We start from the raw sequence: 20,198 nt of genomic DNA on the forward strand, positions 1-20,198 counted from the left end.
TCATCTGTACATCTATAGATAAATATATTTTATAAATATATACACATACCTGATTGTTACCGACAGATGTTCCTCTGGTGACACACTGTTTCTCATATTGGTGTCCATGAATGTCAGACCAGGAACGTACTTTTTCTAAGAGCAGATCAAATGTGACAATGGACATCCAGCTAAAATTAAAAAACTTGTCGGGGTAGGTACGCAGCTGCACATACATGTTTGTGAAATATCCAACGGACATTCGCTGTCCCATCAACGGATGGGTCCAATATCGATGAGCTTTGACTCTGGACCTCTCACGAAATTTGAGACGACGTTGCTGTCTCATCAAGAGCAGCATCAGAAGCATTTCCTGACATATATTCAATATGGGATCCATTGCAAAATATATACCACAGAAAGAGAGGCAAATGCAAGTGTACAACTGCTCTCTATGCTACTGCTGCTCACTCTGATCAAAATAGCAGAAATAGTTAAAAAAAACATGCTTTGAGAGCTTGGGGAGGGTCTACATGATGTTATCTTTATAAACGCTAATAAACGCAAACGGCTAAATGCAGCAAAACGCGCGTTTCAGCTTTTTTTGAGCAGAGTTTTCACCTGCGTCTCGTGTGCATGAGGCCTCAGCGCCACCCTTTGGGCTCTTTCTGCTAATTTCGTGTTAGTAGAAGTTTGAGTGTTGATTTGCGCTTTTCATTTTGTGCTTTTCAGACCTGTTGAGGAATCGGAGGAGATAACGTGTTATTTATTATTGGCCTTGGAGTTATTGCTTTGACCCAAGTCTAGTCCAGGAACAGGAGGAGGAGGATTTCTTGGACCAAAAATTGGTTGCTTTATTAATGGTGACCAATTATGTCATATGCCTTTGTTGCGGGAGCTCCAGGAGAATAATCTGGACGATGGACCCCTGCTTTCACCAACTCTTGGCAAATACGTGACCCCCTATATTAAGAAGCAGCACACATGCATGAGGCTTTTATTTTATTTTTGGTAAAAAAGCACTGATCTGAGAGGCTGGGCCAGCTGCTGGTCCTGGCACCTGGGTGACTTTACAGTCGGGATCAATCTAGAGCCTTGATCTGCCGAGTGACCTCTGCCAACAGCAGGCTTTTGCCTGCTGTCGGCTGAAAATGAACTGCACTCCTGTGATCCCCAGGAAAAGTATAGCCAAAATCCCTTTGGCTATTCTTCTTCTTTAATGACCTAAAGGGACAAAGGATTAAGTCCCTCAAGGTAATTCTATAGAACACATACAGCTTAGAATAGGGATCGACCGATTATCAGTAAGGCCGACTTATTGCGGGCCGATATAAGCATTTTTACAAAAACATCCGTATCAGTCAAACTAGATCGATATTACCAATATTGGTTTCTGCGGGCCGCAGCCATCTTTTTGGGGCCCAGAAGCCTGCAGACACACCGACATTACGTGCACTGGGCCTAACGCTCTGAGTCTGACAGGCCTCCTTCGCCTCGCCTCAACACTTGGCCAGCCACACCAGCCACCCACCCACAGTAAAGTGCCAGGCCACTGAGGTGGGCCAGCCAGCCAGCAGTCACCCATCCATCCACAGCAAGGTGCCAGCCAGCTGACACACACAGCAAGGTGCCAGACAGGCCAGCCAGCACCCACCCACAGAAGGGTGCCAGCCAGCAAGCCACCCACAGAAGGGTGCCAGCCAGCAAGCCACCCACAGCAGGGTGCCAGCCAGCAAGCCACCCACAGCAGTGTGCCAGCCAGCAAGCCCATCCATAGCAAGGTGCCAGGCCAGCCAGCAAGCCCACCCACAGCAGGGTGCCAGCCAGCAAGCCACCCACAGCAGGGTGCCAGCCAGCAAGCCCATTCACAGCAAGGTGCCAGGCCAGCCAGCAAGCCCACCCAGATCAGGGTGCCAGCCACAAAGCCCACCCAGATCAGGGTGCCAGCCACAAAGCCTACCCAGATCAGGGTGCCAGCCACGAAGCCCACTCAGATCAGGGTGCCAGCCATGAACCCCACCCAGAGCAAGGTGCCAGCAGCAAGCCAACCACAGCAGGGTGCCAGCCAGCAAGCCAGCCACAGCAGGGTGCCATGAAGTCCATTCAGAGCAGGGTACCAGCCAGCAAAGCCACCCACAGCAGGGTGCCAGACCAGCCAGTAAGCCAGCCACAGCAGGGTGCTTGCCACAGCAAGGTACCAACCAGCAAGCCAGCCACAGTAGGGTGCAGGCCAGCCACAGCGCAGTGCAAGCCAGTAAGCCCACCCACAGAAGGGTGCCTGCCATGTTTAACCTTACTTTTTTAAATTGCAGTGCTGATGGATGCAGATAGAAAAAGTAAAAGTGTGGTCTGGGACTATTTCTCATCTCAACCATCTCCAGGAAAAGCAGCAGTGTGCAACACATGCACAAACAACGTGAGCATGGGATCAACAACTGCAAAAAACAAAAATAGGTCAGATCTTTGGGCCCATTTAAGAGTTCATCATGTTAAATGATATAATGGAGCAAATACCACAATTCCACCAAACAACAATAAAATAATAAAAGCTATGTTTCAGAAAATAAGTGGCTAAATTTGAATGGAAGATCCCAACAGCTGGACAAAGCAATCACAGAGATGACTGCATTTAGCAAAGGTTTTGTTACATTTGGTTTTGTGAGGTTCATAAAAATTAATTTGACTACGTCCAGGACTGATTTAGCGCAGCTATCTGCGCAGGTAATCACAGTGTACTTTTTCTCCTGTGGATAGCAGCAGCAACGTGGAAAGAAAAACAGGAAGCACATCAGAAATGGCAAGAATGTGCTAAACACAGCCGCATTTAAACACATGCAAGTGCATGTAATCGCAATGCACAACTGCAAGTGATCGCTGGGCCTAGAGTCTTGGAATTTCAAAATAACAAAACATGCTTTTAACAGCGGCAGAACAGCTTCCTGTTTGAAAGAGCGGCAATCCATGCAGTTTAATGGCTATTGTACCATGAGGCTTTACGTGTAGATTTTCCCATTGTCCGTTATAACTGCAAGCATAAAATAAACTTTTCTGAGACCTTTGTTAAAATTAGCATCACAGTATTCAAAATATTACGAAATGGCACGCTGATAAAATGAGGTTATGTCATTGTAATGCACTGGGATTTTGAAGAGATTGTGACCTTCATTGTACTTGTTTGTATAACCCTGGAAATATCATTGTTACTGCTTAGCTTATTGGTTTTGTCCTCAAATATTGGTAGTATGCATGTTTAGCAGTTGTTACAGAAGGCTTTACTTTTTGACTTATATCTTTTTATAAGCGTTTTTGCATGTCTCATCTATGAAAATACTGAATGCTTGAACGTGCTTGTGACATGTTAGTAAATTATTTTTCCCAAGGCGTCTTTCAGGACAGCACCTGAGAGATAGCGACTCCTCCCTCCTCGTTAGGAAACACCTTCTTCCTCCAGACTTTAAAGGGAGGCGCCTCCCTACCACACCTCAGTTATTGTGTTTCCTCCGGCCCGGAGGGAACACCTTTTGGGAGGGAGTCTTTTTCTCTTAGGTGTTCCTGAGGGACTAGGCTTCTTTCCCTTTTTTTTCTTTCCTCCTTTAGAGACCCGCTGTCCTCCCGACCTACCCACGCCTCGACAGCGGTAGCAAGCGGGCTCCTCTTCCCCTCTTGTGCTCGGAGAGAGCCGAAGATTCGGTGGCCCGCACGTTCATAGGCGTGGCGGCGCGTGTGCCGCCGCCATGTTTTTTTTCGGCGGTCGCGCCGGAAGTGACAGAGCGGGTCATCGGGTCAGCTGAAACGTCGTTTCTGGCGTGGACGCAGGGGGGAGGAGGGAGGACAGGTGCTGGTGCCTATTTCCGCTTCCGGTCCGGTGCAGCTGCATTACGTGAGTCCGGAGGCGGCGTATAGCCACAAGTTGATTTCTGCACACCTGTTATGGAAGATTCAGCGTCTGCAGCGGTGGGGACAGGCACAGGCACCAGCAAAGCCCAGGTAAGAGGCAGCGGTTAAAGTCTGCCTTCTTTCCCCTATTTCCTGGCGTTTGGTCTCGCTCTCTCCTTTTTTTTTTGCTTTCCCCCCTGGTGGCAAGGGGCCTGTCTGGGCACTAGAAGCTGACTGGTTTCTTCTCAGTGCACCTGTGTGGTGATCCCTATCAAAGCTGAGACTGGGTCTCACTAAGGGTTCCCTGTTTTTTTTCCCTTTTTTGTCTTTTTCTTCATAGGCTAAGAGCTCTGACCCAAAGAAAAGATGTCCTTCTTGCAGGGCCAAGCTGGGAGAAAATTGGAAGAAAACCTTATGCAGTCCCTGCATTACTTCTTTAGTTAAGGAGGAATCTGCCTCTGTATGTGAGGATCTGGTGGCCTCTGTAAAGAAGGAGCTATACGCTACGATTCAGAATTTTCGTGACTCACTAGCAAACCCGGCTGCTAGTCAGCCTTCCACTTCAGAGTCTTTCCAGGGGTCTCTCTTAATCCCGGTGTTGGAATCTCTGCCTGAAGACCCTTCAGATAGGGAAAAGCAGTCCTCTGCTCTTTCCGTTAAAGATTCGGAAGAGGAGTTGGAGGATTCTGAGGTAGCCCCCTCTAAATTCAAGCTGTCCCTTGAAGAGGTCGATGGGCTCCTTAAAGCCATTCATGCTACGCTTGGTTTAAGTGAGGAGAAAAAGGAATTATCACTCCATGACCGCATGTATGCTGGGTTGGATGAGCCTAAGGGCCGAACGTTCCCAGTTCATCCGGTCATCTCTGAGGCCATTAGGAAAGAATGGCAGGATCCAGAGAAAAAGCCCTTTTTCTCCAAAGCCCACAAAAGGCGTTTTCCTTTTGAGGAGGACCCTGCAGCAGTAGGGAACAAGGTGCCCAGACTGGATGCCGCCTTTTCCCAGGTTTCAAGGTCCACGGATCTGTCCTTTGAGGACATGGGAGTTTTGAAAGATCCGATGGACAAACGCATGGATCTTTTGCTCAAGAGATCATGGCAATCAGTTATGAGCAATTTAAAACCAGCAATGGCCACCACGTGTGTAGCCAGAAATTTAGAATACTGGATTAACCAGTTACATAGTCACATATAGCTGCAGATTCCCTAAACAGGAAATCTTAGATTCTTTTCCTACCCTGATTACGGCAGTGGCTTATGTTGCAGATGCCTCAGCTGAGGCAATTAAGATATCAGCCAGGTCAGCAGCTCTAACTAATGCTGCAAGAAGAGCCTTATGGCTTAAAACCTGGCCTGGTGACTCGGCTTCAAAGAATAAGCTGTGTGGGTTACCCTTTTCAGGGGACTTGCTCTTCGGCCCTGACCTCGATAATATCCTTGACAGGACAGCCGATAAAAAGAGATCCTTTCCGGTCAAAAAGAAAAAGCAGGTAACAAAACGTCTTTTTCGACCTCAAAAAACTCAGGATCAGGACAGCAAGTTGCAGGGGAGAAGGAAAAGTTGGTCCGCCCCGAAGCCGAAGGGTAGAGGCGGAATTCTCTTCCGTCCTCCTACACAGGCCGAAAAATCGCAATGACTCGTCTCTGCGGGTGGGCGGAAGACTACAAGAATTTCTTCCGCAGTGGTCAGGGATAACTTCAAATCAGTTTATCCTGACCACTCTCGCGCAGGGTTACTCACTCGAGTTTGTCAACGACCCCCCAAAAAGGTTCCTGATTACCAACACCCCGCGGGACCCAGTAAGGGCCCTGGCCATGAAGTCCTCTCTAGAGGAACTGATGCAACAGGGTGTAGTAGTACAGGTACCCCTGCAAGAACAGCAGGAGGGGTTTTATTCCCATGTTTTCCTAGTAAAGAAACCGACAGGAAAATTTCGGTTGATTCTCAACCTGAAACCGTTAAACGAGTCCATAAGGTACAGGAAGTTCAAAATGGACTCAATTTTTTCAGTCAGAAATCTGTTGACGCCAGGATGTTTTATGGCGGTGAGGTTGGGGGGTGTGGTTCATCATCTCCAGTTCAGGGCCCTACCCTTCGGCCTGTCATCATCTCCCCGAATTTTTACCAAAATAATGGCAGAAGCTTTAGCGCCGCTGCGACTTCAGGGAATCGCAGTTATTCCTTATTTAGACGATCTGCTGTTTTTCGCCCCATCCAGCGAGGAATTGCAGACCAATCTAGGCAAGGCTCGCAGCCATCTGGAGGCTTTGGGGTGGATTTTGAACCTCCAAAAGTCGTCCCTAAACCCATCTCAGGAGATTCGGTTTTTAGGGTATTTAATAAATTCGGTGGATCAAAAAATCTTCCTTCCCTTAGACAAAAAGGACAGGATTTCCGGTGCAGTGTCTTTATTACAGACCAGCCAAAATCTGACAGTAAGACAGGTTATGTCAGCTTTGGGGGTTCTAACTTCAACAATGTCAGCAGTCCAGTGGGCAAGAATGCATTTCAGGTGTCTGCAGGCTTTCCTTCTAAAATCTTGGGATCACACAGTGGCATCCCTAGAGGCAGAGGTGAGAGTGTCAACCCAGGTAAAAAGGTCCCTATGGTGGTGGAAAAGACAGGATGTCTTATCGGAAGGGTTAGTCTGGGCTTTTCCAGTCGAGAAAAGACTAACAACCGACGCCAGTTCCTGGGGGTGGGGAGCCCATCTAGGAACACGTTTCCCTCAGGGGTCCTGGGCCAAAGAGGAGACAATAAGGTCCTCAAACTGGAGGGAGCTCAAGGCGATTGCCTTGGCTCTGGAGTTGTTTGTTCAGGAGCTTCAGTCCCATCACGTCCAGGTCCTAATAGACAATGCCACGGCGGTGGCTTATTTAAACAGACAGGGGGGTACAAGAAGCAGGTCGCTTCAGGTACTGGCCATGGAGATTCTTCGGTGGGCGGAAAAACGTTTGTTATCCCTATCAGCAGTCCACCTAAAAGGGGATCTAAACAGGTTAGCGGACTTCCTAAGCAGAAACGCTATTCAGGAAGCGGAATGGTCTCTAAACCCGGAGGTATTCACAATGATTGCCGGAAAATGGGGTTTACCAGAAGTGGACCTGTTCGCCTCAAGGGTGAACGCCCAGGTTCCCCAGTTCTTTTCCCTGGACAGTCGCGATGGCTCGCTGGGCACAGATGCGCTAGCTTATCCATGGGAATTTCGTCTTTGCTACGCTTTTCCCCCCATTTCAGTTAATCCCGTTAATTTTAAGAAAAATTCAGAGGGAGAAGGTGCCAGTTATTCTAATCACGCCCTTTTGGCCAAAAAGGACCTGGTTTTCGACAGTTCTAGGTCTGGCAATCAAGCCTTGTTGGCATCTGCCCCTCAGGCACGATCTGTTGTTGCAGGGCCCAGTAAACCATCCAGGAGTGGCCAGCCTGGCCCTCACGGCCTGGTTTCTGAAAGGCAGCTCCTTAGGAGCAAGGGGTTTTCCAACCGTTTGATCTCTACCCTTTTGGCAAGTAGGAAAAGGGTTACGGGGGCCATTTATTCTAAGGTTTGGAAGCGTTATAAAACCTGGTGTTTTTCAGCCGCCCAGGTGCCAGGGAGCCTTGTCTCCATCTTGGAGTTTTTACAGGATGGAGCAGACAAGGGACTGGCAGTTAGTACCCTGAAGGTGCAGGTAGCAGCTCTGACAGTGTTCTTAGAAAAATCTGTGGCCTCAGATCCGCTGGTGATCAGATTCTTTAGAGCCCTTAAAAGATCTAGGCCAGCTCCTATTAAGGTTTTTCCTAGATGGGATTTGTCGGTAGTCCTACAGTCTCTAACAAAGGGGCCTTTTGAGCCTCTTGTGGAGGCTTCCCTTAGGTTTCTCACATTAAAAACCGTTTTTCTGATTGCCATTGTCTCTGCACGCAGGATTAGTGAGCTAAATGCTCTGTCAGTTAAAGAACCATATCTTTCCATTTTTCCTGACAGAGTTATTCTTAGAACAGATGCAAAATTCTTACCGAAGGTAGCTTCAGTTCAGAACCGTATACAGGACATAGTACTGCCAACCTTTTGTGTTAACCCCAAAGGAAATAAGGAGACCTTTTTCCATACTTTGGACGTCAGGAGGACTCTGCTGAGTTATCTAGAAAGGACGGAGTCCTTCAGACGTTCAGATTCACTGTTTGTACTTTTCTCAGGAAGAAAAAAGGGTTTTCAAGCTTCTAAAGTTACTTTAGCTAGATGGCTGAAATTAGTTATCTCGGAGGCATATTCCCAGGCAGGATTATCCCCTCCAGCAGAAACTTGTGCACACTCAACCAGGGCTCTGGCGTCTACGTGGGCAGAGAGAGCTGGTGCCACCCCGGAGCAGATCTGCAAGGCGGCGACATGGTCGAGTTTTCATACATTTGTGAAACATTATAGACTGGACCTCACTTCTGCCAGCGATCAGGCGTTTGGCAGAAAGGTCCTGCAAGCTGTTGTCCCGCCCTAAGGGGTAAGTCTCTGTTATCCTCTCAGGTGCTGTCCTGAAAGACGCCTTGGGAAAGACCAAGTTAGACTTACCGGTAACTTGTTTTCCAGAAGTCTTTCAGGACAGCAAACATCCCGCCCTATGGTATTGTATTATGCTACGCTGTGACTAACGTATGTGTTTATGTGTTCCAGCCGGGGCCGGAGGTTCTCTTCTACAACTGAGGTGTGGTAGGGAGGCGCCTCCCTTTAAAGTCTGGAGGAAGAAGGTGTTTCCTAACGAGGAGGGAGGAGTCGCTATCTCTCAGGTGCTGTCCTGAAAGACTTCTGGAAAACAAGTTACCGGTAAGTCTAACTTGGTCTTTCGAGCACCAATATTTCCATGTCCTTTGGAGAAAAGCATGAGTTCAAAGCATTCACCTATGGACTATGTTGAGGAGCAGATTTCAAGTCCTGGCTCCCTTCCAGTACTGACTGGAGACTGGCTGGTATTTATAGCTGTGGCTGTCGGTGACATAACAACATGCCTTAATTAAGGGCCGGTTCACACAGCGGGCGATGCGAGGCAACACGACTCGCCTCGCCTCGCTCCCGCAAGTCGCCCCCGTTCTGTACAATGGAACCGTTCTGAGAGGAGCGACTCGAGTCGCTCCGACTCAGAAAAAAGGTTCCTGTACTACTTTTGGGCGACCTCGGGGCGACTTGCATTGACTTCTATACAGAAGTCATCTGCAAGTCGCCGCTGAGGCCGCCGCAGGTCGCGGCGAGGCAAGTCGGAGACGCCTCGCCTCGCCTGCAGTGTGAACCGGCCCTTACACTAATTTATTTTTTTTCATTTCTCAGCAAAGAAAAAAAAATTGATAATATTTTGGTCTCCATTTCATTATCTAGAATAGTTAGACTGGCTAAGCTAATAGAGATCTTCTGTTGGAATTTTGGAAAATGTATGTTTGTTTCACAAAATTGTCACTTGTTTTACTTATGATTCCTTCAAATAGACTGCCTAATGCACTACAATGCAGCAAAAAAGGGCTCATGGACTATTTTTGGCAAGGTGTGTTGAGATGCCATGCAGAATAAAAGGCATTGCATGTAACATGTAGTGTTAATGGGCCCTCAATTAACACATGAACTGATTTTTCAAATTAACTAGAGGTTGTGTCTTATATCACACAAAAAACTCTGGTTAACAACGGATGGAACAAAACAACATTCATCTTCATTCACTGCAATCATTATTTATTGTAATCATTATGAGCAATTTGTCCCAATATACGGACTGCTTTACTTCTCATGGAATTTATGAACATATGGCATCCTATTTTTGGAATGACTCTAGTGAGCTCTTGTTGTTACAGGCACACCGTTCCTGCAGTGCTTTGGAAAGATGCTCAGGGAAAGGACCTGGCGTGGTACGAGGAAGTGATGTCTACTAACTATCCTGTCATTCTTTACTTGCATGGGAATGCAGGCACAAGGTGAGCACTTATTGTTTGCAAAATTTCAAATAATATACAATTAGATGATCATTAAATTTAGTTATTTTATTTTCAAAGGTGGACAGTAATCAGTTCTGACATATGGAAAGACAGGAACAATATGGTAGATGAGATACATTTTCTCTAAAATCACTCATGATTGCTGTATGGCAATAGAAAACCTGTACCTGACCAGCTCTCAGTTGTGATTTATGTAAAAAAAAACAATTCCAAGTACAATAGTAGATCTATTAAATATTTTTTGCCAGATTTTTACAGTTGGCAACCCTACATTTAGAGGTGCAAAGGGCTCCAAGGCCTCTGTTAAAATATTGGCAGCCTGACTTGCAGTTATTGTGCCTTTATATTATTTTGATAACTTTACTTAAAAGAGAAGTATGGCCAAAACTTTTTTGGCCATACTTCTGTTCTAGGTAACAGGAGTGCACTTATTTCTGCTAAAGTCTGCTGTCGGCTGATGTCACAGAGCCAGTCCAATAATGTCGGAATGTCGGCAGCTGGCTCAGCCTCTCATTCCACTGCTGAGAGCCTGAGCCAGACGTTCCCACCCTCTTTACGCTCCAGTAAGCACAGAATGGGCAGAGCAGAGAGCCGGTGACTGACATTCACCGCCTCTGCTTAGTGAAGAATGAGACCCGAGCAATCCGCATTAATGTTATTGCTTAGTAGTTGGTCTTAGAGCTGGAGGGAGCAGCTGCGGCATTGGATTGATGCTGCAGCCATCTGGGTGAGTATGTACAGTATGTTTATTTTTCGTTTCATTGTCTTTTATTACATTTTTCACATAAATTTTTCCCTGATTTTAAGGGGGGAAAAGTGCGTGTTATATGCCGATAAATACGGTATATTGTAGTTTCCTGTAGAACCAGGAAAGACCTTTAGGTTTATGGAAAGAGGTGGTCAGATACTCCCATGTATCTAGTTGTAAGGTGAAGAGGGAATTTGGGTTCTTAATATGGTGATAGTGTAGTTGGATATCTGCATATGATGTTTTAGGAAGGCTTTTTGATATAAATTGTGTATATGTGGTTTCTTTTGAGAAGGGTCCTTCAGTTAATTTTCAAGGAAGGGATGAGGCATTCATACAAGGGCATTCATTGCCCTCCATGCAAGTACCATTGCATCAATGGAAGGAAACGTAGAGTAAAATACAGTTGCAATAAAAAGTACCCTTTTGCAATGATATGGATTTCTGCACAAATTGGTCATAAAATGTGATCTGATCTTCATCTAAGTCACAACAATAGACAATCACAGTCTTCTTAAACTAATAACACAAAAATAATTAAATGTTATCATGTTTTTATTGAACACACCATGTAAACATTCACAGTGCAGGTGGAAAAAATTATGTGAACCCCATAGACTAATGAGATCTCCAAGAGCTAATTGGAGTGAGGTGTCAGCCAACTGGAGTCCAATCAATGAGATGAGATTTGAGGTGTTGGTTACAGCTGCTCTGCCCTATAAAAAACACACACCAGTTCTGGGTTTGCTTTTCACAAGAAGCATTGCCTGATGTTAATGGTGCCTCGCACAAAAGAGCTCTCAGAAGACCTACGATTAAGAATTGTTGACTTGCATAAAGCTGGAAAGGGTTATAAAAGTATCTCCAAAAGCCTTGCTGTTCATCAGTCCACGGTAAGACAAATTGCCTATAAATGGAGAAAGTTCAGCACTGCTGCTACTCTCCCTAGGAGTGGGCATCCTGTACAGATGACTGCAAGAGCACAGCACAGACTGCTCAATGAGGTGAAGAATCCTAGAGTGTCAGCTAAAGACAAAAGTCTCTGGCATATGCTAACATCCCCGTTAGCGAATCAATGATACGTAACACACTAATCAAGAATGGATTTCATGGGAGGATACCACAGAGGAAGCCACTGCTGTCCAAAAAAAAACACTGCTGCACGTTTACAGTTTGCACAAGAGCACCTGGATATTCCACATCAGTACTGGCAAAATATTCTGTGAAAAGATGAAACCAAAGTTGAGTTGTTTGGAAGAAACACACAACACTATGGGGCTGATTTACTAAGATGAATGCGCTGCGCCGGTTCATACCTTATTTTGTGCGCCAGATAAATTATTAAGTGAGCGTATGAACCGGCTCACGGATAAGTGCAAAAGATGATAATATGCCGGCGCACGCAGTATCATTAACAGTCCATTCACACAGAGGCAACACGACTTCCAGCGTGACTTTGGGAGGCAACTTGGACATGACTTGAGTGTGAATCGCAGCGTGACTTGGGGCGACTTAAAACACAACTTGGGGTGACTTACAACACGACTTTAAGACGCTCCCAGGCCAGGCAACTTTAATTAAAAAAACAAAACGGCATGGGTTCTCCTCCAAGAGCATACCAGGTCCTTCAGGTCTGGTATGGATATTAAGGGGAACCCCACGCCAAAAAAAAAAAAAGGCGTGGGGGGTCCCCCTCAAAATCCATACCAGGCCCTTATCTGAGCACGCAACCTGGCAGGTCGCAGGAAAAGAGGAGGGGATAAGAGCGGCCCCCCTCCTGAACCGTACCAGGCCACAAGCCCTCAACATCCTATGCATCAAGGTGAAAAAACACCTGGCAGTGACTGGCCCCCCAGCCCCTGCCTCCCCCCCCCCATTTTACTTACCTGAGCCCCGGAATTTCATCCGGCGGAGACGCACTCTTCCTCTACCCAGGGGTTCTCGGCTCTTGATTGGTTAGATTGATAGCAGCTCAGACATTGGCTCCCGCTGCTTTCAATAAAATTCAATGACGTGGGGGGCAGGGCCGAGTCGGCATTCGTGTCTATGGATGCCAAATACTGGACTCGGGAGCGTGCTTGCATGGTAACTCCCCGGCAGAGCGCTTCTCCTAGGGGGTTATCTGATGCGGGGAGGAGCCGCGAGAGCCGCCGGGGGACCCGAGAAGACTGTGTTCGGGGCCACTCTGTGCAAAACTGCACAGTGGAAGTAAGTATATGTTTGTTATTTAAAAAAAATAAAACTGGAACCTTTACAATCCCTTTAAGGTATTACGAGTTGGGGTGCATATTTGAGGTTAAAGTTTAGCGTTGCTGTATATGAATATTAGAAGGTTCATTTAAACTGAGCTGTAGGAATCTTTAAATGTCATCAATAAAAATATGTAATAATGCCCTTGCCATGCAAATGAGCAGCTTTGCATTACTCCGCATCCTCCTAAAGTATCTGGCCACCTCTTCACTGCTTCACATTTATAGTTTATGTAGGATCAGATGAGGAAGGGATCCTAATTTTTTACAGGCACATACATTTTTATTCAAAATATGAGACCTACTCTTCTATTCCATTCTGAAGAAGAGGAGCATCCATCCAAGAGAGATTGAATTTCAGAGTTTTATATGTGCACATGGGTTTGTTATTTGATCATAACTACAGAGGGTGGAGTGGAGTTCTTAAAGTGGTTGTAAACCCTTACAAACCACTTTGACCTACAGGTAAGCCTAGATTAAGGCTTACCTGTAGGTCCAAGCAATATCTCCTAAACCTATATGGTTTAGGAGATATTTGCCCGAAAACGGGCACCACTGTCTACGGCGCATGCGTCGTAGACAGCGGCGCGCAGGCGCACTGAGCGCGGCATTTCCAAGAATGGAGCTGCCGCGCGTGTCAACTCCCGTGCGCATGCGCGGGAGTGACATCATTGCGGCTTCGCCGAATGACAGCGGCGGAGCTGCGCGTCCCCACCAACAAGATGGATGCGGCGGACTACAGGGGAAAGCGGCGACTTCGCTGGCTCCTGTGTCAGGTAAGTGACACATAATGGGCTACTATGCGATGCATAGTAGTCCATTATGCTTTGCCTTTGCAGGGAATGAAAGAGGAAGTAAACTCATCAGGGTTTACTTCCTCTTTAAAGCAGAACTAAAGGCAAAACTTTTTTTTTTTTTGTTTTGGATAGCGTAGAGATGTATTAGAACACCTGTCAAGTTTTTATTGCTGTTTGTACCCTGTCAGGGAGGTTCACCCTGTCTATTTGTTCCGTTTCCCATTATTACTGAAAGTGAAAGTAAAAAGAAATCCTAAATTTTGGGTTGTCCTGAGAACATTTTATCCCCACTGGATATCTTCCAGTGGGGACACTAGTTCTGGTGACCTTGGGGACAGGGCTCCTTTTTCTTTCTATTCCTGTTTTGGCTATGGGATAGGAAGTGAAAGTAAATGTCCCCAATGGGACACAGATGGCAAAAAACTGACTGGGTTTTTAACCCTTTCTTACTATATCTAAAATGAAAATATTCTTCCTATAGTTTGGGCCCTAAATCTGCTTTCTTTTTTTCTTTCTTTTCTGTAGAGTCTATTTATTAAAAAAAAAAAAAAAAATATCAAAACACAAGTATATTCCCTCCTTTATTATGAAGTTAACCTCTACTTTCTTTTCCAACAGAGGAGGTGATCACAGAGTACAACTATACAAGGTAAAATTTATTTTTCTTTCATAGTATAATTTTTGTTTAAAATACATATTTCCAACTGCTAGGTTTATGTCTATCTCTACCAATGGACAACTTTAAAGAATAACTGCTTTTTAAAAAAAAATATATATATTCTTTAGCCCCCTGATTTATAATACACCCTTTACCTTCTACCCCAAATGTATACTTACCTGAATCAAATACCCACAGGAATCTTTGTTGCCTGCTGGCAAAATCTTCTTCTTTTCCCTGCTTGCACCTGCTTATGGTTTTGTAAATGTTTTTTACTCACACAAATAAGGTATGTAGATTCAGTCACCAGATATTGAACATTATCTTGTGCAACTGGATGCAGTGATGCTCTAAAAGGCCCTTTCATACTTCTAAATCGGCAATTGTTATTTTGGGTGTTTTTACTTGTTTTTTGCATTTTTTCTTTTTTCTTTTTTTTTTTTCCATTTGTTATATTGTGAGGGTAAATATTCAGAACATCAATTTTCCATGGGCAGATTTGTTCACGATATGTAAAACGGCATGATACATACAGTCGTTTTTTTGGGTTTTTTTTGTGCGTTTATCATCAATCTTGATGAGTCTGCGTAAAGTTGAATTCCAGCCTAACCCTAACTACTCTTATAAATGTCCCTCCCCCATCCAGACACTTATGCATAATAACCTTTTTATGAAAAGATAAGTGTGTGTGTATGTATGTATGTATGTATGTGTGTGTATGTATGTGTGTATGTATATATATATATATGTATATATATATATATATATATATATATATATATATATATATATATATATATACACTACCGTTCAAAAGTTTGGGGTCACCCAAACAATTTTGTGTTTTCCATGAAAAGTCACACTTATTCACCACCATACGTTGTGAAATGAATAGAAAATAGAGTCAAGACATTGACAAGGTTAGAAATAATGATTTTTATTTGAAATAACATTGTTTTTACATCAAACTTTGCTTTCGTCAAAGAATCCTCCTTTTGCAGCAATTACAGCATTGCACACCTTTGGCATTCTAGCTGTTAATTTATTGAGGTAAGCTGGAGAAATTGCACCCCACGCTTCTAGAAGCAGCTCCCACAAGTTGGATTGGTTGGATGGGCACTTCTGGCGTACCATACGGTCAAGCTGCTCCCACAACAGCTTAATGGGGTTCAGATCTGGTGACTGTGCTGGCCACTCCATTACCGATAGAATACCAGCTGCCTGCTTCTGCTGTAAATAGTTCTTGCACAATTTGGAGGTGTGTTTAGGGTCATTGTCCTGTTGTAGGATGAAATTGGCTCCAATCAAGCGCTGTCCACTGGGTATGGCATGGCCTTGCAAAATGGAGTGATAGCCTTCCTTATTCATTTATTTAATGAAGATGCCAGTTGGGGACCGGTGAGGCGTCTGTTTCTCAAACTAGAGACTCTAATGTGCTTATCTTCTTGCTTAGTTGTGCAACGCGGCCTCCCACTTCTTTTTCTACTCTGGTTAGAGCCTGTTTGTGCTGTCCTCTGAAGGGAGTAGTACACACCGTTGTAGGAAATCTTCAATTTCTTTGCAATTTCTCGCATGGAATAGCCTTCATTTCTAAGAACAAGAATAGACTGTCGAGTTTCAGATGAAAGTTCTCTTTTTCTGGCCATTTTGAGCGTTTAATTGACCCCACAAATGTGATGCTCCAGAAACTCAATCTGCTCACAGGAAGGTCAGTTTTGTAGCTTCTGGAAGGAGCTAGACTGTTTTTAGATGTGTGAACATGATTGCACAAGGGTTTGCTAATCATCAATTAGCCTTCTGAGCCAATGAGCAAACACATTGTACCATTAGAACACTGGAGTGATAGTTGCTGGAAATGGGCCTCTATACACCAAAAACTAGACATTTGCAGTTAGAATAGTCATTTACCACATTAGCAATGTATAGAGTATATTTGTTTAAAGTTAGGACTAGTTTAAAGTTAGCTTCATTGAAAAGTACAGTGCTTTTCCTTCAAAAATAAGGACATTTCAATGTGACCCCAAACTTTTGAACGGTAGTGTGTGTATATATGTAATATATATATATATATATATAAAATCAGTCCGCTCTGGTCGGGTCACATGATCTCCCCTGTATCAACCAGCATAAAGTCTAGACTGGTGAATTCACCCATGGGCTTAAATAACCCATCTTTTGTTGCTGCTCCCTCCTCGCTTCAGCCATAGGGGAGGTGAAAACTATGACCAGACCGGAGCAGCCTTAAAATAGGTAAGTATATGCATCTTTCTTACACAAGTTAGTAAGCGCAGGTGTCAGGAGGGGGGAGGGGACAATTTTAAGAGTAGCTAGGGTTAAGCTGGCGATCCACTTCAATTTATGTAAACATACAAAAATGTGGCATGCCCTATATTTTAACAAATACTATGCTGTGGAATATACTGTATTATAATTACTAGCCATGTAATGAATATTTGGGTTTTTACTTGATATACATTTTGTGCTGTAAATGCATGCATTTTACTGGAGGAAAAAGGACATGTGAATGGGTCATTATGTAAAGGGCTTAGAAAGGTAGACATGCATGATAAAAAAATGTGCAATATTTGCAGTACTATTCTGTATGCACACATGCATATGAGATGGTTTCACTAGCTCTAGAGCAGAAGCCAGTCTTTGTAATTGTAAGTATAATTGCAATTGTAAATGTAACCTGATGTAATCTGGAGAATGCAAGTGAAAGAAAATCTACATTATATCTTAACAAAAATTACAAATGTGTGCTATGAAGAAACCTTCTAACCCTGTTTTTTCATTGTCTAATGTAAGCTACCATTTAGTAAAAATATTAAGTTTTCTATACTAACTGGCAAATGGCAGTAATCCAAATCAACCAGGTTCTGTCTGTTGCAACAGTTTGAGAGTATTAAGTACAGGCAACAGAGCTGCAATTCTGCCTTAAAATTAACACAACAGAGTATCAAATTATGATCACTGACAAGTAAAGTGAATAACATTTGTTATCTCATTACAATGGCATCTGAAAGTGGGTGAAATATATAGGGACACAAGTGAACATGTTGTCCCTAAAGCTGTGTTGAAAGCAGAAAAAATGGGCAAGTGTAAGGATTTGAACAAGTTTGACAAGGGCCAAAATGTAATGGCTACACGACTGTGTCGGAGCATCTCCAAAACTGCAGCTCTCTTGTGGGATGTTCCCAGTCTGCAGTGGTCAGGACCTACCTAGAGTGGTCCAAACAAGGAAAACCGGTGAACTGGCAACAGGATGGTGGGAAGCCAAGGTTTATTGATACACATGGTGAGCAAAGGCTGGCCCATGTAGTCTGATCCAATAGAAGAGCTACTGTAGCTCATAATGCTGAAAAAAGGTAATGCTGGTTTAAAACGCAGCATCGCAGACCAATCAGGGTGTCCATGCTGACTAGTGTCCACAGCCAAAGGTGCCTACAATGGTCTCATGAGCATTCAGAACAGGAGCATTAGAAGAAGGTGGCCTGGTTTGTTGAATTCAAGAATGGTTTTAGTAACACATCAACATAATGTTTGAGGTGTTGACTTGGCTTCCAAATTCTCCAGATCTCAATGCAACTGAGCATCTGTGCGATGTGCTGGAAAAACAAGTCCTATCCCTGGAGGGCTCACCTTACAACTTTCATTACATAAAGAGTCTATTACTGATGTCTCGGTTCCATATACCACAGCATACCTGCAGAGGTTTGGCAGAGCCCATGCTTCGACAGATTATGGTGGGTTGTCATAATGTTATGGCTGATGAGTGTACATCGGCAAAGTGTTTTTGCAGCAAGTACAAAAATCTCTGAAAGCTGCTGCATAGTAATCCGGCTGTCATTGTTTACTATGAAAGGGCTCTTGGTATCCATCTTGGAAGATTTTTAGTACTTGCAGCAAAAACCTCTAACATGGAGGTGGAAGCACCGTGGGCAGCCTAGAAGTCTCCAGAGGCGGTTTTCTGACACTGATATCTTTGCTAAGGAGTTTAAAATTGCTGAAGCAGACAGTGCTTCTGTAAGTACATGTAATTCAAACTGCCAGGCTGTGTATAGTTGTCGGGGAAGAAGGTAATGACTGAGTCTCTGCATAAAACACAGGAGGTTTAGCTATGTGAAAAAATGAAAAAACTGCAGTAGCATGCATTATGTCTTCTTACGAAAAATTATCTGCTGCACATATTTAGGTAAAATTTTGTATTTATTTTGTTGGGAATTGTACTTAATCTTGTGTCCTCCTACTAGGTCCTCAGCTCAATGGGTTTTCATGTCATTTCATTCGACTACAGAGGTAAGTGACTAGCTGAGGTATCTTTCTAGATGACTTTCCATTATTGCTGCTGGCCAGTACCATCTAGTGCCCGCACCAAGGGGCCAAGCAAGAGATTTAAAGTTGTAATTAAAATAGCAATGTCTTGTGATCTGAAACTGCAGAATTGAAATCATGTGTTTCCTCTTTATTTGTCAAGTAGCTTATTTTCCACTTGCTGCGTTTTAATGAAGACAATAAAACACTTTCTCCTGTTTATACATTCATTTTAAAGCGGTTATTTGAGGCCATGTGCTGCTAATGTTAGTGAAGTAGGTGCTTGGAAATAATTGTAATGATCTAATAATAAACCTCTAGCTGAGGTATCCACCCACCAGTTTTTTTATGTTCTTGCCATAGCTAAATAAAGTATTGTATCTGAATGTAATAATAATAAATTCATTTTTTAAGGCCAATCTTTATGGTGCCTGTGACATTTGTGACATTGAAACCCTCTCCAAGATAGCTGAGCAGGTTAATCAATTCAAGTATCCGTACAAGGGAGGACAGCTGGCACCTCGCTCTGGGTTGCTCTGTATTGGTTCCTGTTCCTGGTAGTGAGTGTTGGCAGTCTTCTCAGTTATTTGACCTTGATCAGCTTGGAACTGATAAAAAGGATGATGGTGAATCTACTGGAGTAATTTGTAACGATCCAATTCAGTGTTATCAACACTTTTTATATCCCTGACAATGCAAGTTTTGGGCAGTTGTTTTTATCATCAGTCAGTGGCAATCTCTCACTTATGTATTCTGTGAGGCTTGGAGTTAGCTGTATTTCAAGCTTGTCGTGTTTTTTGGGTAAATTTACTTTTGTTCAAGTTTTAAATACAAGATATTTACAGTGAAAACAATATGGCTATGAGAAAAACTAGATACTGTATTTATCGGTGTATAACACACACACAGGCGTATAACACACACCCCAATTTTAGGAGGGAAGTTCAAGGAAAAAAAAACAACATTTTAAATAGAGAACTTTGAAGCAAAATTAGGGTCACAGGTCATCAATGCACCATGCTCAGTGCCCATCTGCAGCCTCTAAATTGCCCATCAATGCACCCTGCTCAGTGCCCATCTGCAGCCATTAAATTACCCAACAACACAGCCTGTTCAGTGCCCACCTGCAGCCTATACATTGTCCAACAATGCAGCCTGTTCAGTCCCCGTCTGCAGCCTATAAATTGACCAACAATGCAGCCTGTTCAGTGCCCATATGCAGCCTCACCTATCCCATCATTGCAGCCTCGCCAGTGTTGGATTATCCCTGCTGTCTGCGAGGGAAGTGGAGGAGCGAGCACCGCTGAATTACACAGAGCCACGATCTCCTGTGTACCCGGCGCTCCATCACTCACATCCATTCCTCCTGGCCCTGCTCATGTGATAGACAGAACAGTGGCCCAATGCGGGGCCAGGAGAGGTGGCTGTGAGTGATGGAGCGCCGGGTACACAGCACATTGCAGCTCTATGTAATTCAGCGGCGCTCACTCCTCTTCCCTCAGGGACAGCAGGGATCGGCATATAACACGCACCCACAATTTTCTCCTGATTTTAAGGGGAAAAAAGTGCATGTTATAAGCCGATAAATACGGTATTTTATTTCCTGTATTGTGCCAACAGATTGTGCAGT

General features: G+C 44.2%; 2 protein-coding genes across 3 annotated transcripts in view; both read left to right on the forward strand.

Annotated features, from left to right (window-relative positions):
- The window catches only part of ABHD12 (abhydrolase domain containing 12, lysophospholipase), a 223,156-nt gene that overhangs the window by 125,299 nt on the left and 77,659 nt on the right, over positions 1-20,198 (forward strand). For both annotated transcript variants that reach the window (XM_077486185.1, XM_077486184.1), the window contains exons 4-6: positions 9,662-9,781; positions 14,215-14,245; positions 18,508-18,553. In XM_077486185.1, the coding sequence (XP_077342311.1) occupies positions 9,662-9,781; positions 14,215-14,245; positions 18,508-18,553 (197 nt within the window). The remainder of the gene's footprint in view (positions 1-9,661; positions 9,782-14,214; positions 14,246-18,507; positions 18,554-20,198) is intronic.
- On the forward strand, positions 3,003-9,108 carry LOC143987458 (uncharacterized). Its single transcript, XM_077486183.1, has 2 exons — positions 3,003-8,328; positions 8,499-9,108. The coding sequence occupies exon 1, from the start codon at positions 5,668-5,670 to the stop codon at positions 8,323-8,325; it is 2,658 nt and encodes an 885-aa protein (XP_077342309.1). The 5' UTR covers positions 3,003-5,667; the 3' UTR covers positions 8,326-8,328; positions 8,499-9,108.

This window comes from Lithobates pipiens, unplaced genomic scaffold (assembly GCF_037356315.1).
Source record: "Lithobates pipiens isolate NorthernLeopardFrog02 unplaced genomic scaffold, aLitPip1_a1.2 Scaffold_18, whole genome shotgun sequence".
Classification (NCBI taxonomy): domain Eukaryota; kingdom Metazoa; phylum Chordata; class Amphibia; order Anura; family Ranidae; genus Lithobates; species Lithobates pipiens.

Excerpts from the sequence above, each read along its gene's own strand:
- LOC143987458 (XM_077486183.1), top strand. The coding sequence starts at position 5,668 with ATGAAGTCCTCTCTAGAGGAACTGATGCAACAGGGTGTAGTAGTACAG.